The sequence below is a fragment of the Hemicordylus capensis genome, chromosome 5 (genome assembly GCF_027244095.1).
Source record: "Hemicordylus capensis ecotype Gifberg chromosome 5, rHemCap1.1.pri, whole genome shotgun sequence".
Classification (NCBI taxonomy): Eukaryota; Metazoa; Chordata; class Lepidosauria; order Squamata; family Cordylidae; genus Hemicordylus; species Hemicordylus capensis.
The window spans coordinates 41,063,899-41,091,071 of record NC_069661.1 but is presented as its reverse complement, the minus strand read 5'-3'; the positions used below and the strand labels follow the sequence as shown (position 1 = coordinate 41,091,071).

The 27,173-nt window shown below is 41.7% G+C and overlaps 1 protein-coding gene across 5 annotated transcripts in view; it reads right to left on the bottom strand.

Annotated features, from left to right (window-relative positions):
• The window catches only part of UGT8 (UDP glycosyltransferase 8), a 77,158-nt gene that overhangs the window by 5,768 nt on the left and 44,217 nt on the right, over positions 1 to 27,173 (bottom strand). For all 5 annotated transcript variants that reach the window (XM_053257221.1, XM_053257222.1, XM_053257225.1 and 2 more), the window contains exons 2-3: positions 21,570 to 22,393; positions 17 to 159 (exon numbers count right to left, since the gene is read on the bottom strand). In XM_053257221.1, the coding sequence (XP_053113196.1) occupies positions 17 to 159; positions 21,570 to 22,393 (967 nt within the window). The remainder of the gene's footprint in view (positions 1 to 16; positions 160 to 21,569; positions 22,394 to 27,173) is intronic.

The following is a 27,173-nucleotide window of genomic DNA, read 5'->3' as shown; positions in this document are numbered from 1 at the left end:
GTGCATTTATATTTACCGCCAAATAACCCTTTGAGGAAGTCTTGCCAGAGCATGTGCTAGTTTCTTTGCTATATCTTCTGACAAATATTTCACTCCTGCTCCAAATGACACAAGGACAAAGCCATTTTCATTAGCACCGTCCACCCATGTTTGGAGATCCTAAGGAAATAAAACACTCATTGTCAAGGTTAGCAAACACCATCTGGCTATTCAAAACACATCCTTATTTGGCAGATCACAAGGAAGCTGACAAATTCTGGTTATTGCTACCCAACAAACTTTATCTTGTAAAAAAAAATCTATGGACACAATCTAGCCCTTAAATGGCCAGCCCATGAAATGGATTGGAAATGGATAGGATAGGCTGACAACCCAGCCCATGAAATGGATAGGATATCAAAGGATAACTGAGTTTCCGTCAGATCTTAAAAGTTACCCTATAATGTAAATGATGGGTAAGAAAAGAACAAAGAGGCCTGAACTTGCAAGTCTAGTTGGATCCTTCCTCTTCCCTTCCAGTCCTATAGGTAAGGCTGTGTTGTGCAATGAGACCGTAAGCAAACTATGCACACCCCTAGATGCTTTGCTGAGGAGCTGCTCCATACATAGCCTTTCACACAGTAGCAGACTGTGCATGGGGTGGAAATGATGCAGCACATACTTTGTGCAGAAACAAACACTTAAGAGCTAGATGTGGATGCATGCAACAGATATACCCACCTGGCCCCTGGTAGTCCTTTAGGGCCTGTGTAAAGAAGACTCCACACCCTGCCCACTAGGTATGCAAAGAAGAGTACCTAGTTTGTGGCCAAAGTATGCAGTGTAAATACTATTCAGTATTAGTACACAAAGACCAGAAGTATAACCTTTTAATTATCAAAACCAGAAAGGATGACTTTTAACTGAAGGTCTTAAATAGTAAACTATTGAGCAACTGGAAAACTAAAGGTTTTCTTATTAGAAGCAAAAAACAGGGCTTGCTATATTGTGCACTGTTATGCATGTACGTAACATTACATGGAACGTAATGTTTCTGCAGTTGCACAAGTGCAAAACTGCAGAGTTGTACAGCAGTGAAATCATTATATAATGGCTTCACTATTGCACAGTCCATCTGAACAATTTTGCACATGTACAACAGCGCTCCTGTGCAACTGCACCAACGTTTCATCCCGCTGTATGTGTAACGTTGCACAGTATATCAGCAAATCAAGTTTCTTCCTAAAATGAATAGCATCCTCTCTGTTTGAAACAATTAACATTTTCCAGTTATGATCTTAAGAAGTCACATAAACATAAACTTATACAAACTAAGTCAACAAATCAAAATACAGTGGCTGACAGTTACAAGCCAATCTCCAATCTCCCTTGGTTGGGCAAGGTGACTGAGAGGGTGGTGGCCGACCAGCTCCAGGCAGTCTTGGAGGAAACTGATTATCTAGATCCATTTCAAACTGGCTTTAGGGCTGGCTATGGGGTTGAGACAGCCTTGGTCGGCCTGATGGATGACCTTTACCAGGGAACCGACAGAGGGAGTGTGACTCTGCTGGTTCTTCTGGATCTCCCGGCGGGGTTCAATACCATCAACCATGGTATCCTTCTGGATCGCCTGGGGGAGTTGGGGATAGGGGGCACTGCTTTGCAGTGGTTCCATTCCTATCTCTTGGGTAGATTCCAGATGGTGGAGCTTGGTGACAGTTGCTCCTCAAAACGGGAGCTGTTATATGGAGTCCCCCAGGGCTCCATTCTGTCACCAATGCTTTTCAGTATCTACATGAAACCTCTGGGTGAGGTCATCAGGAGATTTGGTGCTGAGTGCTATCACTATGTTGATGACACCCAAATTTACTTCTCCTTTTCATCTTCAGGAAATGGCACTCATTCTCTAAATGCCTGCCTACAGGCCATAATGGGCTGGATGAGGGAGAACAAATTGAAGCTGAATCCAAGCAAGACGGAGGTGCTCATTGTGGGGGCTCAGAATCTGAGGGATAAGTTAGATCGCCCTGTGCTGGATGGAGTTACACTCCCCCAGAAGGAGCAGGTACACAGCTTGGGAGTACTCCTGGACCCAGGTCTCACCCTGGTATCTCAGGTGGAGGCCATTGCCAGAAGTGCTTTCTATCAGCTTTGGCTGATTCGACAGCTGTGTCCATTCCTCGGAGAGGATGACCTCAAAGCAGTGGTGCATCAGCTGGTAACCTCCCAGCTTGACTACTGCAATGCGCTCTACGTGGGGCTGCCTTTGTACATAGTCCGGAAACTTCAGTTAGTTCAGAATGCAGCAGCCAGATTGGTCTCTGGGGCAACCCAGAGAGACCATATTATGCCTGTTTTGAAACAGCTACACTGGCTGCGATATGTTTCCGGGCAAAATACAAAGTGCTGGTTATTACCTTTAAAGCCCTGAACGGGTTAGGTCCAAGTTATCTAGGAAAGCGCCTTCTTTTACATGCTCCCCACCGCACGTTAAGGTCACCTGAGGAGGTCCGTCTCCAGTTGCCACAAGTTCGTCTGGTGGTGATGCAGAGGCGGGCCTTCTCTGTAGCTGCTCCTGGGTTATGGAATGCACTCCCGGCAGAAATTCATAATTTGAGATCATTGCTATCCTTCAGGAGAGCCCTTAAAACATATTTATTTGGCCTGGCCTTCCAGAGTTTTAAATGATTAACTGTTTTAAACTGTTTTAAACTGTTGCCCTGATTTTCAGGGCTTTTAGCTGTTTTATTAGTTTTATTGTATTTTAATAGTTTGATTTTAATTGTCAGTTTGTTTTAATTGTTTTTATCATGTTGTGAACCGCCTTGAGCCATTTTGGAAGGGCGGTATATAAATCTAATAAATAAATAAATAAATAAATAATGAAGTATGTGTGTACGGTGGCTCTGTAAGGTCAGGAGCCCATGCACAACTCCCCGAGTTCTCCTATGCACACAATTGTGCCATAGGACTAAGACTTCTAAGTGCTGCTCACACTCCAGAAGCTCTCTCCAAGAAGGGAAACATGTTGCTGAGGGTCAGGGCATGTTTTTGATCCTTGCAGAACACTTCTGGAGTCGGAGCAACCATCAGAAGTTTTGTGGCAGAAGCGTGTGCACACAGAAGGACTGGAGAGGTTGCACATGGGCTCCCAACTCATCCCCACAGAATCTGTTTACGCACACCCTTCATTAGTCAGGATGCCAATAAATTTATTTTCTATAAACTGTGAATACGGCCATGTTTGATAACAAGGACCTAAAGTGCTCTAAAAAGTGTGTCAGTTGCATGGGGGGTGGTCATTAAAATTGCAGCTCAGAAGCATCAGGGAATTCAAGACAGAAAGCTTCTCCCCTCCTTTTAGATAGAAAGATAGGAAGCTTTTTCCCTCCTTACAGTCAAAGAGGGCAGAAAGAGCAGCCTCACTTAATTTATCATTTTCCCTATGTAAATTGCTCTGAGAACTTTTGTAGTAAAGTAGCAAAAAAAATTAAGATCATCAGGGGAGGTCAAATTGCAGCTGCCATTGTCTCACTCGGTGGCAACCCAAAACTGGGTTTTCTCTAGGGTTGCCTCGAGGCTCTGGAACACACTCCCAAATGAAATCAGAATCTCCCTATCTCTGGTTGTTTTTAAATGACTTTTGAAAACACACCTGTTTCATCAGGCATGATGCTTTAAAGTTTTATTTATGGTAATTTTAACCTTTAATATGATTTTTAGGCTGTAGTTGCTGTTTGTTTAAATTGTAATTTTATATAGGGTGGGGTGTGTGTGTGTAAGTATAAATAAATAAATAAATAAATAATTGTTATGGTAGCAGCAACAGCAGCCAGGGAAAGAAGGTGGGGGCAGTTTAGAAAGAGGTAGAGGCTGGGGTTGGAAATATGTAGCAGTAACGAAGATAGAGGATTAAAGATGTAAAAGGATATTCAGCAGGGGTTGCAGTTCTTAACCAAACGAAGTAACAATGAGCCCTTTCTCCCAATTATGTGAGAGGGCTACTGGGTGGGTGGCGGGGAAGACTGTTAAAACTTAGCTTCCCTGCAGACAATTCCAGAGGGTCACTGCTTCCCCAGCCAGCACAGATGTTTAGGGGCTGGGACACATCACACCAGCCCCCAGAAATCCCATAATGCACCGCACGAGTGCAAAGTGCATTTTGGGGGTCCCCTGGTGCTGGCCAGGAGCCTGCTCCTGTGTCAGTGCTGCATGGCATCAACACATAAGAACCTAGCCCAGGTTAAGGGCACACTCGCACGCTTAACCCTGCCTAAGCGGTGGGCTCTCTAAGAGGGTTTGCCACCATTGGGAACCGTGAGGCTCCCAGCAGTTCTCAAATGCAGCCAAGACCAGGCTTGGCTGCCTTAGCCCAATCTTGGCTGCACGTGAGAACAGCCTCTATATGCAACTCTAAGTTTTAGAATGTTGGTCATCCTTGCGAGCTGATGTAAGCAAATCTCATGAGCTATAAAATGGAAGGCCCGCATCTGTTGCTTAGCAAGAAACTCACTTGGGATCTTTAGGATGTCTCTCATCTGAAATTTGGGACTAAAAAAAACCCATCTTACACCGTTGTTCCTAAGCATGTTTACCAATCTAGCACTTTCAGCATCTAATGAGGAAAGCCCCAGATAGGAAGTTTACCTCATATATCCAGCACAAAACAAGCCAAAAGCTCCAGTACTCCAACACACGCTTGATTCAGCCTTGAGAGTGTTTCTAGTAGTAGTAAGGAAGGTATATCTATAGAGAACGCAAACTCCATTTGCTAGTATACATTAAAAATGCAAATAAAACTTTTAAAAAATCTTTGGGCTAAAATAATACACTCACAATAAAAGAAGTCAAATAACTTAGTCAATGAACGTTCAAGCTGACATCCACAGCAATGCTGCACTAGTGCAACGAACAAAGCAACATACAGGCAAGAGCAGATGCTCAAAGTTGCACAACCTCTTGGGGTCTTGGTCCACTTGCACAAAAAGGATAGTGGATGGAGATATAGATATATGGATTAAGGAATAGGTTTCACAGAAGCTGGTGTGCTGCAGGTTGTGCAAGTGCACCCTACTGCACTGGTGCAGCACTAGTCTAGAATGCAAGCTCCCAACTTGGAAGTCAGACAAAGAAAGACAATTGTTGAACTGCAGCAACAACAATCTAAAATTGTGAGACTAGAACACACAAGCAATTTCTCCCCAATCTATATTGTAACCATGTCCATAAGCGGTTCTCCCCTTGTATATTTTGCCTGCTCCTAAATTCCATCCAAAACTCATAGTGCAATGAAAAACAGGAAGAAAGCCATCCATATATAGATTCAATGAGGCTTGAGGGCAGGGGAAAAATCAATGACAAAACTCAAGCCCAACTTCGAACAGCTACACCTTCCCCACTCCATCCCTCCGCACCTTCAACTTCAGTGGTCAATCTAAACAACACTTAATTGGTTGAAATAATCTTCCATACAGTTTATTTGCTCTTCCTCTGAATTTTCTCAAACCCCCATGGATCACAGAGTGTGGCAGTACATTCAACATAGACAAATGAATGCTCTTCTTCATAAAACACAAAACATACAGAATTTAGTAACTTTGATGGCTTTTTAAAAAGTTTCAAAAACTCATAAAGGTCTATCAATGAGGACAGCTAAGCAGAATTTCCATATTCAGAGGAACACTGTTTCTGTATGAGACCTCAGGGGAAAACACAACAGAATGGGTGTTAACTTCATCTAGAAACTTTCCCCATCTTTATGCTTATTACATTGCCCTTTTCTTGGCTCTTACAATTGGAACATTTTTATGAATACCTTTTATGTATCCATTGTACCTCACACCTATCAGAACTGTTTTTCTCAAAGGCTTATAGAACAAAGGGGGGAAATACAGATATTGCCCTACTCATGTTAACAGTTCCATAAAACCTATTTGATTTAAGAGCTCTTAAAGGCCTTCTAAAGTATGAATCACAACAAACTAACTTCGGCTCTTTCACCAACAATGTAAAGGGGTTAGCCGATTAGTGAACACACCATCTAATCTTCATTAAACCTTCTGACATTGATCAGAGCAATGAGCAACATCTTAATTAATGCTGCAGGTATGTAGCCCAAGTATGCATGCCCACAGGAGCTCTACTCCCACTCCTGAAGTGCGAGTGCTCGCACATGGGGGCGAGTGGGATTTTCACTGATCTCCTCTTCTCTGAGAAGCACTCTGTGCAACATGCACTTATGTCTGTGAGGGCTGTACGACCCTCAGGGACATTACTATACATTGCACGGAGTGCTTCTGGGGCAAGGGGAGATCAGCTAAAGTTGCTCCTCCCAGCACATGAGCATCCACGCTGCAGAAGAGGAAGGAGAGCCACTATGGGCATGCATCCTTTGGCTGCACACCTGCAACCTTAGTTCAGACATCAGTCAAAATTTAATTAATGAAACTGAGAAACGTGGGCGATAAGGAAAGAAATATCACTTAGTCTAACTAGACTTTTCTTCAGAGTCATTCAGAACAAAGTCTTGGCCATGTTTTAAACTTATATTTTAACTATACTGCTTATAAAAGGTTCAGATTCCAGAAAACTGATGGTCGTAAAAAAAGAAAAAATCAAGTAAACTGAAATTAATAACTATGCAAGATTATATACCTTAGAAGTGTGGCTATCAAGTGTGTGAATGTGTTTTGCTGAAGTTCTTCCTGTAGCTGGACACTCAAAATCATTGCTTAGTGCTCCAGACATTTCGTATTTATAAAAATATATTATATCAGACAGAAATGGTATTGTACTGATACTACTATGTGATCTTTGTTCTCTTTAGCATTTCTAATTAACTATTCTTCACAGGCTTAAATGCTAAATGCACAGCTGTGACTATAGTGTGAGGTCCCAGCTGGCAGTAACCAGTGGTGCCTAATACTGAGCTTTGTTTCAGATAAACAAAGCACACAAATACAAACATAACTGGGTTTTAAGGCCTGAAGCTCTCCCTGTTCAGCTGCTGGAATTAAATGTGCAAAAGTATTAGTAACCATTCCCCAATACTTTTGTGGACACACACCACTCATTGAAAAAGATACTTATTTTACTGCACAAGAAGTATAATACGCAATTTGAAAAATAAACTGAAAATACAATGCCCTACTTTAACAGATATAATTAAGGTTATTTATTTAGTAGTGCTTTCTTTTAAAAGCATATTAATAGCTGCAATTTAAAACATTTCTTCAATATAAGTGGGCTTCTTGATTTATTCAAAACCATAAAAGAGATCTATGTGCAATTATTTGAAGGGAAGCACGTTTATGCAGCTTTTTCTGATTTATCTTTAAATACAATAACATTTTGCTTTCAATACAAGTATCTAAGCTGCTGTACAGAAACTTTCCCCCTATAGTTCTAGCATCAGTACGGAATCAAGAACAAAAAGAACCTCCCTGAACTAAGTTTGGCAGTAGCAGACTCACGATCAAGACTTATCACCTTTGAAACAATGAAAGGATTCTTTCTGAAATATGCAAACAGAGCTCTCTACATTGCCAGCTAGGAAGAGCGAAAGCGCTCCGTGTACGTTTTGCACTCTGTCTGCTATAGTTGGCAATGAGAGCAATGCATGAGTTCAGACACAGTAGATGGATTTCTAGGGTCTCTAATGTCTGTTTGTATTTACACAAGGGGCCTAATCCTGTTCGCCAAGGAAGCTAAGCTTCCTATCATGCCAGGCATGCAGAAATGTTCTACAGTTATGTCACGGCAAGCTAACCTGAGGCTTACTGCTCCTCCCATTGGGGCATACAATGTCACATGTCTCCTTCACACATGCCACGCCCATTACAAGCAGAAACTACCCAGAGACCTGCGTTTTGGGCGGTATACAAATGTGTTAAATAAATAAATAAATGCTATGAGTAGTGTGCGGCCTACACACACTGCAGCTATTCAGAAAAGAGTAACTCAAGGCCCAAATTACAACACACAATCAGTGAGATGAGATTAAGGATTTACTCACAACTATATTATACAATCTAACCTATATGATAGTTAGGAGAGCTGTGCATCGCATCAGACTGATAAAGGGGTCCAAGGGAAACAATCCCCATCTGGGTATTTTTATTCGGAAACTATTCCAACAACAACAAAAAATGCCTCCAATATCTGCAGAAAATTCAATACAACACTGCATCATATTGGCATTGTATCTAACTGTATCGGTGGGAGGGATGTTTTACCTTTAATGAAAATCCAGCGTGTCTGAAAATATCAGCTGCAGCCTGGGCACCTGCAACAGTGGTGTTTCACTGCCGCCTTTCCTTCCTTGGTCCCACCCTATAATGCACCAGGAAAAAGATATTGTGTCTTTGTCCTGGTGCACTATAGGGGAGGCCTGGGCAGGGGCGTACCTAGGCGAGAGGAGGCCCGTGTTCACCCCTCTCCGCAGTGGCCCCTCAGAGTGAGGGAGATAATGAAGAGAATAGGAAGGGGTGGAGCTGAGGGGCCCAGGTTCTTTGAACCCACCTGCTCAATTACAGCTACACCTCTGGGCATGGGGAAAACGCTATTCACACATTATGTCCAATGAGTGTACGCAGGTAAAGTTATTCAAATGTTACACTGAATACAAGTACAGCAGTAAACCTCTTAGCTGCACCATGCATTTGAGGGGCCTGTACCTAGGTTGTCTTTTAAAATAAGCACAGGTACAATCCTTCACATAAACACAGACAGCTGTACACTCATAAAACAAACTGTCTGAATAGGGCTAAGGAAAGGTGACAATTTGAAATGCCACCACTGTTTGCAGCTGCCCAAAAAGCAGCCAACTTCTCCAGAGAGGCTAGATTTTCACCAAAAGATAAGCCCCACCCTTTATGAATATACAGTAGTGCCATAGTTCCAAAAGAAAAAATAAGGCAACAGTGAAGTTGCATGAATTAGGCTTGATCTAGATCAACTGCTCATTACACAGTTAAACTTGCTGGAATGTGTAATCAGAATGCAGATAAGAGAATGTATGTTTGAATGTTCTCCGACAATAAATACCCATACACGTATGTCAGATAAAAACCTGCTTCTGCTATGCTTTTCTAAACACTGTCCTGTCTTTCTGTTAATTATTAATAAAAATGTGATGGAAAACCATTTTGAACTCTAACACAGTAGCACATAATGCTTTATGTTGCAGAGATCTTTGATTTTAATCTAAACAAGCATTTATTTGGCTCTAGTAGGTAAGGCCTGTCATTAATTGGGCAAAGTTATTTTGCATAGACTACACTGCTAGAAAAGTTCTATCAAATGAAATCCAGGAAGCCCTCTAATATTGCAGGGGCAACGTTCGTGAAAAATGTGATATTGGAGTGCCTGATCTAACCCCCCAAAATTGAGTTAGGTTCCTTAGCTAAAGAATCCATTCTTGTGGCGAGACGGAATGGAGCAGCTTGCACGGGGAGAATGGCTATTTAAATTATAAATCTCCCCAAGTGTCAACTGAGAAATGAGGGGAAGTGTAACGTTTAAATAACCACTCTCCCTGCTTCTCAGCGGATGCACAAGGAGGTTTAAAGAAGTGGTGCAAGAGGCGAGAGTGGATCGAGCTTCTTTAGATCTCCCTACATGCCTGCTGAAAAGAGGGGGGAGTGGTTCTTTAAAATGTATACCAATTTAGTTGGGGGACAGAAAACTGTGAATAACTGAAACTAACCCCTTCCCACTGCGGTAACTAAATTGGTACATAGGGCGGAGGCCTGCCAATGGGTGAAAATGCTTTTCGAGGGCCACCTGTCTATGTCCTAGAATATTTTATCAATGGGCTTGCAAAAGGGAAGTAAAGTAACAGTTTGAAATTTGTAGGAGTTCAACTTCAAATATTATTTTATTGAATAATTACCATATATGGTAAATTTGACACATAGTAAACTTGAATCTGAAAAAGATTTTCTGCTTCTCTTGGGGATGTCATTTTGGAATTATTGATCTGGTTATTGAGAGTTAAGAACCTGTTGAGAACAGTAACAGTTAAAATATGATGACTGTATACATAATTTCATCAAAAGAGAAAAACCTTCCCTTCCCGCCACCCCCACCCGCCCCAGCATATTTCAGTGTGAAAAGTAGTGCATTCAGCTAATTTCAGTGGCAGGATTGTGCCTGCAACTATCGGTATCTTTAGGTCATCAAGAAGTATAACTTTAAGTTTGCACAAACAAACCAAGGAAGAAAATAAATTCTTCAAAACATATAATAGATATGAATAATTTTATTAACCATTTCCACCAACTGACATGGTTAATAAAACTATTCATATGTATAATATAAACAGGCCTCTCCAAGAAATATCAGCCCCTATAAAGATCCTTTGATGTGCATGTGGTAATCCTACTGTTGAACCTGAACCCCACCCTGTGACATATGGCCTAAATATGGCCATGAGGTGGGGGTCCAGTGTGTCGTCTTTTCAAGAGAACTATTTTATTTCTGTTTTTAAATTTTTGAAAAGGGTTTGTGCTCTAAATTAATCTCGAATGCCTGCAGGCTCAACAGATTTCACACACAATGTTTACTATAAATTACTGGTAGGTAGTAAACCATACCTAGCCACATTGCAACACACAATGCATATTAGCAGAAAAATTGGCACAAAGGCAATACAGTAAGATTACATTGTACTTCTGTGAGGAACATCTATGCAACCTATCTCCACACAAAAGATTACAAAGTGTTTTCAAACAGAAAAAGCTCAAGGCCTAATCTATGTCTCCACACAATTTTAAGAACTACATGAGAGATGTTTATTTTATTGCCAAATAAAACTTTAGTATTTAGGCAGCACAAGCAATAGGTGACTTGTAGGCTTGAATAAAAAGCAGGACCACTTTGCTTCATGGAGCTCTGCAAAGCTTCTACAATTTGCCTTGACCCCCTTCAGCTTTACCACCCACTCCCCAAACTATTTACTAGGACTGGCAGGAGTGAGGAGAAAAGGCTCTAATCTCTCTCTTCACTCCTCATCATGAGGAACAAGCAGTCATGTTTCACAGCTTAATTTATAAAATGATTTTTTTTTTTTTTGCCTTTTCCCATGAGTCCCAGGAAACAGAGTGAGTGCTCCTTGGGCACCACTATTTTCTGAGGTTGCAGCAATGACTGAAGCCTTAGAAAAGACTACAAATCTCAGCAGCACCTGTGCCATTTCCCAGAGCTCCATAGGAAAAGATTTAAAAGTGTCCTTTTCATGGAATACAGCTGCTTGTTCTTTCATGGGTATAGTGAAGACTGGCCTCTGTCAGTTCCGGAAAGTAGTTTCAGGCTGGGAGGGGCAATTGGGGTGGGCTGAAGTGACATTTTGAGGAGATGAAGAGTTTGGCCGAGTTTGAGGTGCTTCAATCCACCTGGGCTCCTCTAGGTGGCACTTCACTTGAGGCCGAATGGGGTCAAAGTAGGCCAAACCCAAATAGACCCACACAGCTTCGCACAGCCCTAGTGACTTCTTAAATACTAAGCAAACGTGTTTAATTACAGTAACTAATTAAAAAGATTAGTCTCCAGATACATGCATTGTATTAACATCTATATCCATATTTAATTATTTATATTCAAAACATGTCTGGCAAGGCTCTTGCTACTAAGCCAAACACTTGAGGAATGATTGCAAAATTCTCCCCATAAGAATTTCTCTTCAGAAGACTGGGATCTTGTTTGCAGATTATCATTATCTTGTCTGCAGATTAGTGTCAATAAATTAGCAATCTCCAAAGGCCCACAAAATGCAGTGGTCATTGTTCTAGACTCAGTGTGCACCAAGTGTTTGAAAGTGTTTAATTGTTGCCTGGTGAGTCACCCAACTTATTAAGCATTTCATCAAATTCCTTAACAAAGTCCTCTGGCTTCAATGTGGTAAGGTCTTTGCACAAGGAGTCCCAGAGACAATAATTATAGGGGGCCATGCAGGCTGCATAATTCGCTATGCAAATAGAAAGGCCGGCAGTGGAATAGACACGGCGCCCAAGGACATAGAGTTTCCTACCCTCCTTGTCAGAAGGGGCAGTATGTCGTTGCCCGGATTTAGAAGATGTGCAGTCTATAACTAAGAAATTTGGGACGGGATATTTCAATAAGTAATTATCATCATCCTGTATGCAGTACAGAGTCTCTAAACGTTTTGACGTAGGTATGGATGTTTGCAATACCTCCCATGCAGTTTTAGCCACTTTAGTAATGACCGGCAACATGGGCAGAGCAATAGGCTGCGTGGATTGTACAGCTGCCATTATTTTGTATACGGGGTCTTCGAGTTCGGTAGAAGGGCACTTGACCTCTAGACCCAGCATTTCTGCCATCTGCTGAATCATTTTGGTGTATATTTCAGTTCTTCATTTGGAGAAGTGGACAGCTTCGGAGGAACATCCGAAGGTGGATCCGAAGGATTTTGTGGGGTACCATCCTCTTCTGTGTCAGTATCCAAGGACTCTGAAGAGTCATACGAGTCATCAGAAGACTCCGTGGGCTCAACAAGGGTCAGAAACTCCGCTGGGCAGGAGGGTGGAAGTGGATCATGTACTATTCCAACGGGTGCAACAGGAAGTTGAGGTGGCGGCTCCGCGGGGGCCAAGGGCACTTCCAGTGACATCGGCGTAGTTTGAACACATTGGCTCACAAAAACTGGAGCCCCAGTGGGTCTAGGAGGTAAAGGCACCAAAGGTTGAACTGGAGGTACTTGCTGTTTAATGGTCTCCACTGGTTGACACACATGGAGGCGTCAACTATTGGTTGACGCCCTTATTCATTGGTTGAATAAGGCCTTGAAGCATGTGTTGCATTTTCCACAATTTGAATTCTACCCAATCTAATTGTGCTGCCAGTGAGAGGTTATGATGAAAACTACATGCATGAATGGGGTCTTTTTGAGGCACATGGTCCTAGGATCCTCTTCTCCATCAACCTCCATGTCCAAACCGCTGGTCAGGAAACCTTGAAAAGTAGAACCAGAAGGAGTACTCATGGAGAAATCCAATATGTTTAGTAGAGATTTTGCAGTCCCCTGATCCAAGAGGGCATCGTCATTGGTATCAAACAGCAACAATGAAGATTTCAGTGGTGTTCCAGCCGGAGAAAGAGGCAACGGTTTAAACGGTTGCGGAACAATGGTAGCCCTTGGAGAAGTTAGTAGAGCATAGTGAAGGGTGCTAACTTCAGTATCGAAGGACGACACCAAGGAGGTCGGAAGCATGACTGATGTTGATGGCACCGGAAAGAAAAAAACAGTGTCGAGGTCGACGTCTATGTAAAACTTGCTGTCAATACAGACGGAAGTGTCAATGTCACCATATGTGCCGATGCCGACGGTGGGACAAATGGCCCAGAGGGCATTACAGTCGAGGACAGTATTGATGGATCTGTCAATGGTAAAGGTGGTTGATACTGGACTGTTGGCGGCGAAGGTGTCCTTGACCTCGACGAGTGAGTTCACTTTGACTTGTGCTTTTTCGGAGGTGGAGATTCACTATCCGATGAAGCACAATGTTGCTTATGCTTCTTAGGCCCAGTGTTGGTAGACTTGGGTTTCTTGAAGACAATTTCCTTGAGATTATCCCTCAGAGTTTGAGATTGTGCGTGCACAGACCCTGGGTCAGACACCAAGAAGGTAGATGTCGGCCTTAGTGTCGATCCTGAGATCGGTGTCGACTCCACCCTCTATGTCGGTGGACGCAGCGCGTCTCCATACAGCGCTGCCCTGAGGCGCAACAAGTGATTCTTTAAAGTCTGCTTCGAAAAGAATCTATAACTCCTACAAGAAGCTGGGACATGTTGTTCACCCAAGCAGAGCAAACAGAGATCATGTCCATCAGTCGAGGGCAGTTTAGCCCTACACTGCGAGTAACACTTAAATGTAGTCTTTTTTCTCTCAGTTATGTCTTTTCCAACGGCAAAGCCGTGGAACCATAACAACCAAGTCCAAAGTCCAAAATCCTAAGAAAAGTCAACTCACAGTCCGAAGTCCAAAACACTGAAATATCTGTCCGAAGTAACATTTTCTTTTCTATAAACTGAGGAGCAATAAACCACAGGTCTCAACGCATCAGCGGCCGAAAAGAAACTGAGACAAAATGGCACCTGACTGCCAGGAAAAGGAAAGGCATGGAGCACGTGCAAGGCAGGGAAGGGCACCAGAAAGGAGCTAATTAATCCATCCGGAAGGTCCTGCGCAGGTGCAGTAACCCATTTCTCATGATGACAACGGATCACTTCCAGATCAACTGCATTTGCATCAATTGTGAAATTAATTTTCAGAAATTCTCCAGCTTAAACCAGAAGGCAGATAGATCAGAACATAAAGGCAGAACAAACAAACTACAAAAAAAAAAAAAACCCAAAACAGAGGACATCTACTAATTCCTAGAAAACGTTAACAAGTATGTACAAAGCAACCTGACCAGAGATCCACACATTTAGGTTTAGCTCACTAAAGGTAAAGTGTGCCGTCGAGTCAGTGTTGACTCCTAGTGACCCACAGAGCTCTGTGGTTGTCTTTGAAAGAATACAGGAGGGGTTTACCATTGCCATCTCCCACGCAGTATGAGATGATGCCTTTCAGCATCTTTGTATATTGCTGCTGCCCGATATAGTTGTTTCCCATGGTTTCCCATATAGGTGTTTCCCATAGACTGGCAATCTCTGTCTTGCTAGTCAAGTCATTTCCCCGCTGCGCTATTCGACAGCCATTATTTGTGGTTGCCACCAATCCTTCAGATCCTTTTCTGGCACACAGGCCAGAAAAATCTTCCTTCAGAAAGTTCTTCTTTCAGATCCTTTTCTGGCACACAGACAGAGGGGCTTAAGAGAGAAGCAAGCCTTCTTTCATTTGCATTGGGATATGGAGATGTAAGAAACAGAGGGAGCCCTCTCCTATGCCTCAGGAAGTTTTCCTACTGTTTCTTACCTTCTCAAAAATGACAATGAAAATGAGAATTCTGGCGAGTGGATTTGTAGATGCCTGAACCCAGCCCACTTAGCTCACTATTTCCACAAAATCTTTAGTGGTTCTTGCTTGGTTATTTTGTGTTCAAAAGTTCAACTTAGTTTCTCTCGCCGCCGCCCCCCCCCGCCCCCCATTCAATAACATTATTTCCATACAACTGAGCCTCAGCACCACCTTACTTGAAATAGTACCGATTTTGGTCACAATTTGTTAAGTGGTGGGAAAGTGTGCTGTTTGACTTACCAAATGTTCGACCTTCAGAGAGGAATTCTTCTGGGTTTACTATTTGTTTTAGTAGTTGAACTATAAACAGAACTCAACAAGTTTTGTCAACTGAACAAGAACAGGATTTTATGTACTACTGTAGGAGTAGGCAATGTGTGGCTCTCCAGATGTTGCTGAACTACAACTCCCATCATTCCCAGCTGTACTAATTTGTGACTAAGATGATGGCAGTTGTAGCTCAGCAACATCTGGAGAGCCACACATTGCCTACCCCTGCACAATTGTAGTCTTACTAAAAAAACCAAAAAGTCCTATAAAAACCAAGCAACTTGATTTTAAAGATGTTTGTTTTATGACAGAGCCACCAGAGAGAAGACAAAACCAGCTGGAAACAAACAAAAATGCCACCACTTGAGAGGATTCTAGCTAGCCTTTATCTCTGCCTAGATTGTTTCAGATTCAAAGCTGCTGCCCTGCCAGGGCAAAGCAAATGGCCATTTGCGATGGTTCAGTGCAGCTACACATTTCAAACCATATTTCTGCATTATTACTTCCAGGGACATAGTCAGCCCCATGGCGGTCTGTGCTCCCCTTCAGCTCATATGTGGAGCATGCTGCCCCCTGCTTCTTCTACCTCCTCCTCTTACCGTCACCTCCTCTTTTCACCACTCCCAGGGCCATTACTCTGACTGCTGTTGCAGGGGCAGGTGAGGAAACCTCGCGTTCCCTCTGCTCACTCGCTTCTCTAGGAGCCTGCCAGGAGCTCTTGTGACAGTGAGAATACCGCCACTCCCCTCACAGGTCCTGGACCTTTCTCCTTTCGTTGCTCCTGGGGCCACTGATCTTCTCACTGCTGAGAAGTGGGGGCAGGCAAGGTTCCTTCACTGGCATGAGAGAGGAAGCCTTGTGTCTTCTTCCCTCACTGGCCACTCCTAAAGCAGCATGTGAAGAGAGGGGACAAGAGGTTTCCTCTCTCACGCCAGAAGAGTACGTTTTCTGCCTCCATCAATTAATACTTAGTGAGCAAATTAAAAGCCCTGGGAGCGGTGAGAAGAGGAAGGAAGAGAAGGCGGCAAAGAAGGCCTGTGAAGGCCAGGTAGGGAGGCAGCGGCAGTTCCTAGAGGTGTGGCGATCCAGTTTCACAAGACCTGTGGAAATAGACACCAAATCAGTATAAGTAAATGAATTGGCTCTTCAACTCTTCTTCTTTCCGACAGTCTAGTATCCCCAGAAAGGTTGAGGAGCCAATTCATGCCACCTCACCTTCCAAACACATTTTCAGGGAGTTACTCACCCCTCTTTTGAGTTTCATACACACTCTTTCTGCACTTCCCTACCACACATGTTCTTTGCCCCAGCTACACTTTTCTGCTTCTCTTCCCTCTTCTGGCCCTCTGTGTATGGCAGCTGCTGATTCCCCCCGCCTACTTACAGCCCATTCTTCAGCTGTTAAGTGGTGATAAGGGTTATAACTTAATGGTGGAGCACATTCTATTAAGGATGTGCAAACTGATTCGGGTACAAATCGATTTGTACCCGAATCTAGCTGATTTGGGTGATTTGGAGACAAAACAAATCACCCCTGTGGTCCATTGGCTAGATTCGGGTACAAATGGAATTGTGCCTGATCCAATCCAAATCGATTCGAGATTCAGATCCCTCCTATTAATTTCCAGCTTTCTTAAAACAAAACAAAACAAAAGCTAAGCTCTAGCCCTGGTAGAAGTGGAGTTATGGAGCAAAATGTGTGCTCACTATTTTTTCAAGTGTTTGGATTCTTTGGCATATATCCCTTCATCTCTTCTATTCATTTTGACTGTCTTTTTGACAGTGCCAACTACACCCCACTCCCACCTGCAAGGCAGTGGGATGCTACTCAGTTTATGTTCTAGGATTTTTTTCAAGTGTTTACAGGTAGGCTCTTTGGTGTCTAATAACCTTTCCTCATAATGAATCCCTATGAGGATTCATTACACACCAAAGAGTCTAAACACATCAAAAATTCCTAAAATATAAACTTAGTACCCAGTGGCTTCTGGGTTGCGAGGTAATTGGAACATGGGATGCCACTAATTCCCACCCCCACCTGCAAAGCAGTGGGGTCAAGATAAACAGAAGAAATGAAGGTGTGTAATGAAGACACAAAAGAATCTAAACACTTCAAAAATACCTAAAAAATAAACTGAGTACCCCAGTGTGTGTGGGGTGTGTGTGTGTAGTTGACACATGGCAGTTGACAGCTGGCACTGTCCAATGATAGTCAAAATGAACAGAAGTAACAAAGGTGTGTAATGAATCCTCATAGGGATTCATTATGAGGAAAAGTTATTATACACCCAAGAATCCAAGCACTTGAAAAATAATGACTGCACATTTTGCTCCATAATTCCACTTCTACAAGGGCTAGAGCTTAGCTTTTTAAAAAAGAAAAAAGAGAAAAGAGAAGAGAAGAGAAAAGAAAAGAAGAGAAGAGAAAAGAAGAGAAAAGAAATCTGGGGGTCCATTTTAGGGTTAGGATATGGCAACTTCGAATCGCCATTGTTTTCGATGGTGGAAATGTTCAAAATCAGTAAAAACTAAAACAAACAAAAAAAAAAATCAACCAATGTCCCACTGCCTTGAAATTTGGGTGGTAGGTGGCATCCATGGGGACCTACCCACCACCCAAATTTGATGCCCCAGGACCTTGTTATGTGGTCCAAATCCAGATTGAATCAAAGCAAATACAAATCGAATCTGGGGTGATCTGGAGGAGGTAGATTTGGATACAAAACAAATCAGGGGTGATTTGTTTGGGGCACAAATCAAATCAAAAAAATCAATTTGTGTATATTCCAACATTCAATGCATAAAAGACAATCAAGACAAAAGTGCTTCCTCTGATGGAAGCACTGCTTTTCCACATTTTAAAACAATTTCCACTGAATCATAAGGAAAACGCTTAATGATGATGCAAATTAGGTCCTTGCAACACTTTCCTTCATCATCATTTTTAAAAGTTGTCTGATTCCGTAATAAAGATTTTTTATGTCTCTCTAGGTGTGAACAAACCTTTGAGTGTACCTAAAACAACTCCCTGGGATGAAATCTATGACATTTAAACCATGAGACTAACATGAATTTGCTACCTACTCTCAGGGAAGAGACACTTCCCTGAGTGAAATCTCAATTTCACTCGTTTCGCAATGGGAAAATGAGAATAATAATGATCTACCTTACACTGTTGTAGGATATGATCTGCTACAAGTGAAAAATAAAGAGTTATAAAAATTCTTAAGTTAAAACTGTGATTTTTAGAACAGTCATGAAAACATGGATAATTACCTGCCCTTCTTTATTGGCACAATTTGAGGTTTTGCCACTTTCATAATTCCTTTATTATTATTTTTAAGTCATACTAAACATAGAAAGCAGATGCCCTACCACATCCCTACAGCCTCATCCCAATAATCCCCACTCGCTTTCCCCATGGCTGCTATTTAAGCAAAAAGAAAAACCACATTCATAGTTCCAAACTCTGCATTTAAGCAGTTTGGCCATTAAAAATTTCATTGTATACTCTGAACCACTGTATACTCTGAAGCATTAAGGTTGCTTATGCAAGAGATTTCCCCCTTGAATTCACATCTAAGTGTGGCTTGAACACTTGAACACTGCATAAATCAAATATCAGCATAGACTATGGGGTTTCATTTCCAAAAGAGCAGAGACCTTATGTCTCTTTTGACAAGTTCTGAAATCTCTTAATTACTGTTGAACACGTTTCTGCATTTCATTGTTGAAAACCATCTGACACAGTTAACATTTCGTTTTCTGGCTACCAGTATTCTGAAACACATTTCAACCCATGCTATGTATACAAGATCCCATGGTGCAAAAAAAAAAAAAATGCTAAATTAGTTTGTTATCCCCTAACACACTTTAGCCATCTATTCATACTTAGTCAATGCTGTGAAGGAATGGTAAGGAGATGTAAGTTCTTTTCTGTATCTTTTGATGCATGTTTAAAGTAGAATGAAAATTCTAAAGGCCAAACTGCTTAAATGCAGAGTTTGGCAATGTTTGTGTGGTTTTTATTTTGCTTAAATAGCAGCCATGGAGAGGGATATTCGGGATAGAACAGGAGGACTGTGGAAGAGTATATGCTTTGCATGCAGAAGATCCCAGGTTCCATCCCTGGCATCTACAGGTAGGGCTGGGGAAAGGCTTCTACCTGAAATGCTGGAAAACATAAGGACAGCCTTGCTGGATCAGGCCCAGGGCCTAACAAGTCCAGCATCCTGTTTCACACAGTGGCCCAGCAGATGCCTCTGGGGAGTCCTCAGGCAAGAGATCAGGGCATGTCTCCTCTCCTGTCATTGCTCCCCTACATCGTGAGGCATAGTGCCTCAGAGGCTGGAGAGCTACTGCCAGTCAGTGTAGACAATACTGAGCTAGATAGACCAATGGTCTGACTTGATATAAGACAGCTTCCTTTGTTCCTATGAAACCACAGTGTGCAGGGAGCAGGTATTTACTCCTTGCCCACTGCACTGCAATCCTGACAAATATGCCTCCATGCTGTTAGCCCTGGGAGGGAAGCTTGCCTACCATGGCTAATATTAGGCGAAGAGTGGGAAGGATTTCAAGATTTCCATTAGGAACTTGGTGCAAATGTAAAAGGTTGAATATCTCCACAGTCCTAATCCTTATTCCACAGTCCCAAATCCCCTCCACCACAGCTGCTATTTAGGTTTTAAACAGAGATGTCCACAGAGCCAAACCATTGTAATGTTAAATTAATCTGCTTTCTGAGTCAAGACCAGATTCACAGGTGTTCCACTTAATTTAATCAGAAGTACAAGACTGGGTTTATGTGCATTTCCTTGGGTTATATATACCTAGAGTCATTTAAGCATATTATTAAAAAGATGGAAGTTTTGCACTCTCCATGTATTTACACATGAAGTCATGATTTTTAGACTACGGTACATTACTGACTGAACATAAAACCAGCTAACATGTAACTAGAGTTAAAAGGCAAAATATTATAAACATGCCAACATATACCTATGTATTTTATGTTGAAAAAGTTTCACATGTTGTGTTTTTGGCTCTCAGTTTTTTTCTTCTTCTGTCCTCTTGCAAGTGATGAGGTAAGAGACCTTTTTTAAAAAAACAAATGCTCCCCATTCATGTTATGTGTTTTTGTAGTATTCTTTTCTGATTTTGCTAACATAACACAATTTTTCTCTGTGTGTGTTTGTCATAAACATGGAAAGGGCTCTGCATATTTATTTTACTCCATTCACTGTCCCACACTAGCCTCACTGTTGGAGATGATGACTTTATACCATGAGTTAGATCTGGGCCTACTGAAAAATTCAGCTTTCTACTATAATTGTCTTCACTCAAACAATTAAAAAAAAAAAAGTAAAATAATCCCCAGTTCATTATTCATGATTAACAGGTATGGCTGGTGAGGCTGGCAAGGGATGGAACTGATAGGGCAGGCAAGGACAGAAATGGCCACAGCTGCATCACTGTGTCTTTCTTCCCCTGCCACTGCTGCCGCTTCTTCTCGCTCTTCTCATCCCGGCTTTAGCAAACCAGAACTTTGCATACATACTGATAATACAAACCTTATAAATAATAATAAAAACACCCATTTTTCCATGCTCACCCTGGTTTTAAGTTGAGCTACATGGCAAGTTAAAGCCAGGGTGAGGGGAGGGGGAGAGAGAGAGAGAGAGAGAGAGAGAGAGAGAGAGAGAGAGCTGCTGCCCTTTGAATTGTCCCCTTTGCTAAGCAGGGTCCACTTGGTTTGCATTTGAATGGGAGACTATATGTGAGCACTACAAGATATTCCCCTTGGAGATGAGACCGCTCTGGGAACAGCATCTGCATGCTTGTATGCAGAAGGTCCCAGGTTCCCTCCCTGGCATCTCCAAGATAGGGCTGAGAAAGACTCCTGCTGGAGAAGTTGCTGCTAGTATGTAGACAATTTTGAGCTAGATGGCTCAATGGTCTGACTCGGTATAAGGCAGCTTCCTATGTTCCAGACATCGTGGGGCAAGCAAGAGCACAATGCAGTTGCAGCCAGTTCTGTGCTCAGCTGCCCCACCTCCGCCAGGCACACCTGAGGAGTAGGCGCTTCAACTGAACACAGCTATCACGGTTCATCCACTGAACTAATAGTTCCATCTAGTTATAACCTTCTCTGCTAGGCCCAAATTCATTTATAATTGTTAACAGCTGAAACAATTATCTACTCTTATAAACAAGAGAACATGATACACACCAATACAATTATTTTGAGGATAAAGCTGTAAAAACAATTAGTAAGTAAAGAAAGAAGTAAGTAATACAAAGCATTACACAAAAATTACAACTCAGCAAACCTTACTTCTGGTAGAGGACTGGCTGGTTTGGTAAGGATTCCTCCCACATAAACAACATTTGGTAGTGTAGGTCTTGGAAATTCTAGTGCTACATCCGTACACAGCATCCACAGACTGGATTCATGAACCAATTCGTGCATGGACCGTTCTGGCTGTACACTGTACTTCTGCATTATCCTTTCGTATTTTGGCAGAACCACAAAGTTGACTCCTAGTCTTGAAACCAAATAAACAACAGTGTTCCTAATCCTTTCTAGCAAGTTCATATGATCTGTGAGAAGCGAATTAAATTCTGGAACATAAGCTAAAGGTGCTGGAGCACCTACTTCTGCTGGATACCAAAGGCCAGTGGAAAAAACAGCATATTTAATCCCTAAAAGATGAGCAATAACAAATCCACACATCTCATTAGGATCCACAAGCAGTAGGTCAAATTTTTCCTGTTTCAGGGCGTGCAGAAGTTTCTTGTTGCCCACAATCATGTCACAGTTCTTGGAATAGTGATCTACAATGTCAAGAAGTTCCAGAGCTGTTAGTCTCCCAGAAAAAATATTCCTCATTTTGGATTGAAGAAATTCATCTGAGGTGGTAGTATTAAAGATCCCTGGGTAACGCTGCAGTCTATAATGATTAGATGGAGGGATTTCTCTACCCTCAGACAGGAGGAAAACTGTCTGGTGGCCTTGTTCATGCAAGGCTGAGGCCAGAGTCTTGAAAATATAGAGATGGCTTTCAAACATAACTGGCGGCACAACAACAATTTTGGCAGCCCTTGAAATTCCAACAGCACTCCACAGAAGAATGAAAACTGGAATGTAAGACTTCATAGCTGAAATGACAAGCAAAAAATTACTTCAACACATCCCAAATGTCATTCAAACATAAAAAGCAATACTCACCAACAGTGTGAAGTGTCTAACATATTAAGCTCTAGCATCATGCTCTCCAAAATGACTTTAATGACAATCCAGAAACAAGAAGATCTGGATTGTGATCCATTGCACTCATGAGAGGACCATTTGGGCAAGATCCCGTGCAGGCACAGAACCCACACTTATGACTGCAACGGATCACTTCCAGATCAAAAGTTACAGGTGAGCAACATGTTTATCTGGATCGTGGTCCATTGCAGTCATAAGAGTGGGTTCTGTGCCTACATGGCATCCTGCCCGAATGGTCCACTCTTACGAGTGCAACGGGTCACTTCCAGATCAATAGTTACAGGTGAGCAATGTGTTTTTTCTTGGCTAGTTACACAGCCAATAAATTGCAATTCTCTCCCCTTTTCCTGCTCTCCTTCTGATTCCAGGAGAACATAAGTGAGTTAATTCCAATAGTGATAATGCTTAGTATATGGCAAGAACAAATAAGGGCAATGCAGTTTGTACCATCCTCCAAAATTTTGTATCATTTACTCTACTACAATCAGCAACAAGTCCAATTTCTGCAATGAGCAGACAAAGCATTTCCTGATCTGTAGCACTTCATTTGCAGATGAGAAATTGCATACAGGAATGCACCCCCCCAAACAATGAAAATCATTGCATACCAAAAAGCATGTCATGTTTATGTGTGCAAGTGCCCTTTAATGTACAGAAAAGTCTCTCCACCATCCAACAATATCTGTAACTATCAGTTATATTGCCCAACTGTCAAAATGATAAAAACCATGTTTCAAACCATCATTGCAGTTCGACGTACCCAACTTTCAACAGGCAGTATAGTTGTGCCTTTAACAACAGCTGGCATTTGTGCAGACATCTGAATGCAGACATTCATGAATTATAATGTTTATTTTCATGGTATTAAAAGTTTATCTATCAGTTAATGGAGGCTACTGCTTAAGGCAGAGGTGGCCTTGGGTGTTATGTTTTGGCAGAGAGAAGTGTTAGCTGACTACTTTAATTTTGTCACTTAAACTACGCCTCTCTTTACAATATCTGGAAGACAGTTGCACTCTGCTCTGATGAAATCTGCCCCGATGGGGTGGAAGCATCTCTCCAGACAACCCAAGACTTACAGCTTTCTGGGCAAATTCCAGACCCATTCAATAAAAGTGCAAGGTGGATGTAACACAGCATAGAAACAGCACCATCCATCTTCCATGTCTGGAGGATCAGAGCAGTGAAGGTATATGTAACAAGATAGTTGCTACATTGGCAACTGCTGCTTGGGAATGTACCTAGGTTGCATTAGGCCTTTGCTTGTCGGCTCCAAACTTCTATATCCACAGGCCAAATAGTTTAGTCACCATGCTATACAAAGTCTCTCCTCTCCCTGCTCCAAAGACTGCAGTATGACAGCGTCAAATATTTTTGTGAATATGTATGCTGAACAGATGCCATATCACTGCCCTCTCAACACACTAGAGACCATGTGCTAGTTGTGCTAGACCTTTTTTCATACCGGAAGTAAACTGTGGCTTACATCTATCTATCCATCCATCCAACATATTTTTATACCACCCAAAACTTGCGTCTCTGGGCTATTTACGACAAAGCAAAATAAATAACAGAAAAGTTAAAACATTACAACAATTTGAAATTTTGAAATAATATTTTAAAACCATGTTAAAACTATTAAAATAATATTTAATTAAAAGCCTGGGTGAACAGTGTGTCTTTAAATACTTTAAAGCTATGTAATAGCTTAGCAATCTACAGTACACTTCAGAGGGGGAAGTAGATGACAGTAGTAATTCCATGTGCTCTGCATGCACTTTATTATCTGCTTTCCATGTGTGGCATGATCAGAGGTGCTCTTACCCATAGACTTTGGGGCCAAAGTCCAGGGTCTCCACAGCCCCTGGGGGCCCCCAAATCCTCGTTAGTCTGTCCCAGGTGGTGTAGTTGCCCAGCTGAGCATGATGATGCTTAATTTGAAGGGGAGGGGGGCCTCAAAAAGCCTTTAGGTCCAGGCTCCAAAAATTACCTAGGTACACCTCTGGGCATGATTGTAGTCAGAATTGTACCCCATATCCCCCAGGTTGCTTAGTCACACCCCCTTACACATTGTACACCATCCCCACAAGTTGCTTGGCCCCACCCTCTACACATTTACTGGCATGATCCTATTTTCATTGGTGAATTATTGGAGAGTGTGCATTCTGAATGCCTCCCTCACTCTGGCGTTTTAGTAGATAGTAATTGATTAATTCCACTCTCCACCATTTATTTTTATTTATCAAATTTATACCCCACCCAAACTTACGTCTCTGGGTGGCTTAACCATAATATTCATGTTAAGATCAGAAGCTTTCAAAACCATTATTTCTAAAGACAAACAGTACATTTGTCATCCACAATCACTACAACATAAGTAATCTACATCATCTCATATGATCTAATGCAGCTCTAACATATACAATGCATTGACAGTGGATAATACAGATAACTAATCACAAATCTTAGGGATATGGTGGACAAAAAAACCCCTCAGTATGCAGCTGATTACATGACTAATGCTAGTTGTGAAAAATGTAAATTCTATGGTAGGAATTACTGTATTATTATTATTCAATTATTTTATATATTGCCTGACTCCAAAGGCTCTAGGTGGTTCAAAAACAAAAACAAAATAAGACAAACAGTTAAAATAATGTGAAACATTCAGATATTAGGAAAGTAGCAGCAGGAGAAAAGAGATAGAAAATAAAATTGCCATTATCACAGTGCCCCTATAGGGAAAGTATGTAAAATTCTGAGCATAGTGTTAGTTATTCCATCTTAGAAAGAATAGCCTAGGGTTGCAAAAGGTGCAGAAAAGGACAACCAAAATGATCAGGGGGCTAGATCCCCCTCCTCTTCAAGAAAAGGTGAACATGGAGTGTTATATGATTTATCAAGTTATACACACAGCTCAGAGAAAGTGAAGAAAGTGTCCCCAACCCCCTTTCCCATAATATTAGAACTCTTGGTCATTCAATGAAGGTTGATCGGCAGTAGATTCAGGAAAGCAAAAGGAACATACTTCTTCACATGTAATTTATGGAATTCATGCCACAAGTTGTGATAACCATTAGCTTAGATGGCTTTAAAAGAGAAATAAACGAACTGAAAGAAAAGTCCATCACTGACATATTCCAAGACGAGGCAATATGCTTCTGAATGCCAGTTGCAGGTTAACAAAAGCAGGACAGAGCTAAGGATTTCAAGTTCTGCTCGAGGGCTTCCCCAGAAACATGTAGCTGCTGTACTGATGGGCCTTTCATCTGATCCAGCAAAGGCTCCTCTTATGCACAGAGTGCAATTTTGGAGATATACCAACAGATGTAGATTTGCGGATAGTGGCTAACATCCCTTTGAAATTAAAAGAAGTTACCATGTCAAGGTGTCAGCCAGTGTGCATAGTTAATGTAAGCTCATAAAATCCACATAAATATTGCACAGAAGTTTCATATGTATTGTATGGTAACACAGCTGCTGCAGTACTATCTAGTCTAAATCAGTCTAAACAGAAGACTCAAAGCAAAATAGAACTCAAGCTGTTTCGACAGACTGATGAACCTGGTACATAACAAGGAAGTAAACATTATTTGAAATAGCCAGGTTGAGCACAATGATTTAGATGAAGAATTACATATGCATTTTTTAAAACGTAGCCTACTTACCATTAACATTGTCCAAGAGTTAGATCCTCATCCCAAACAGCAGTATGTGCTGCCATTATAAATACATATAATTAGAAGAATTTGTTTTGAACTCTTCTTTTTATTATTGTTTCCTGCTCCAATGTGAAGGGCAAAACAAATGGTATGCCAAGATATATCTGAAAGACTAAACTTGCTTTATAGGGCTGTGAACTGACAGACAAAAGGGCTGTGAACCATTTAAAGAATTTTAATCTTTTAATTCGTCCTTAGAAGGAAAGCCCATCATTTCCTTTTAATCTGGCATTTCAACAAAACAGTAACAAGAGAGCCTGGAAAACTAAAGGCATGTGCTTAAACTCAAATAACACCCATTAAAAGAAACACTGGATTTACCATGAAGGATTCTTTTTCAGCTATAGGGAGCTCATCCTCACGATGGGGTAATATTTATTTATTTGTTTACTTACTTACAAACCGTCCTTCCAAAATGGCTCAAGACGGTTTACAACAGGATAAAAACAAAACAATTAAAATCAAAACTATAAAAACAGAATAAAACTGATTAAACATGGAAACAGCTAAAAACCCTGGAAAACTAGGGTAACCATTTAAAACAATTTAAAATAGTTTACAGTAGTTTAAAAACCCTGGAAGGCCAGGCCATAAAACCAGGAAGGTTTTAAGGGCCCTCCTGAAAGACAATAATGAATTCAAATTACGGATTTCTGCCAGAAGTGCATTCCACAGCCCAGGAGCAGCTACAGAGAAGGCCCAGCTCTGAGTCGCCAGCAGACGAGCCAGTGGTAACTGGCGACGGACCACTTCAGATTACCTAACGTGCGGTGGGAATCATGCAGAAGAAGGCGCTCTCTAAGATAACTTGGACCTAAGCTGTTCAGGGCTTTAAAGGTAATAACCAGCACTTTGTATTTTGCCCAGAAACATATTGGCAGCCAATGTAACTGTTTCATAACAGGCATAATATGGTCTCTCTGGGTTGCCCCAGAGACCAGTCCAG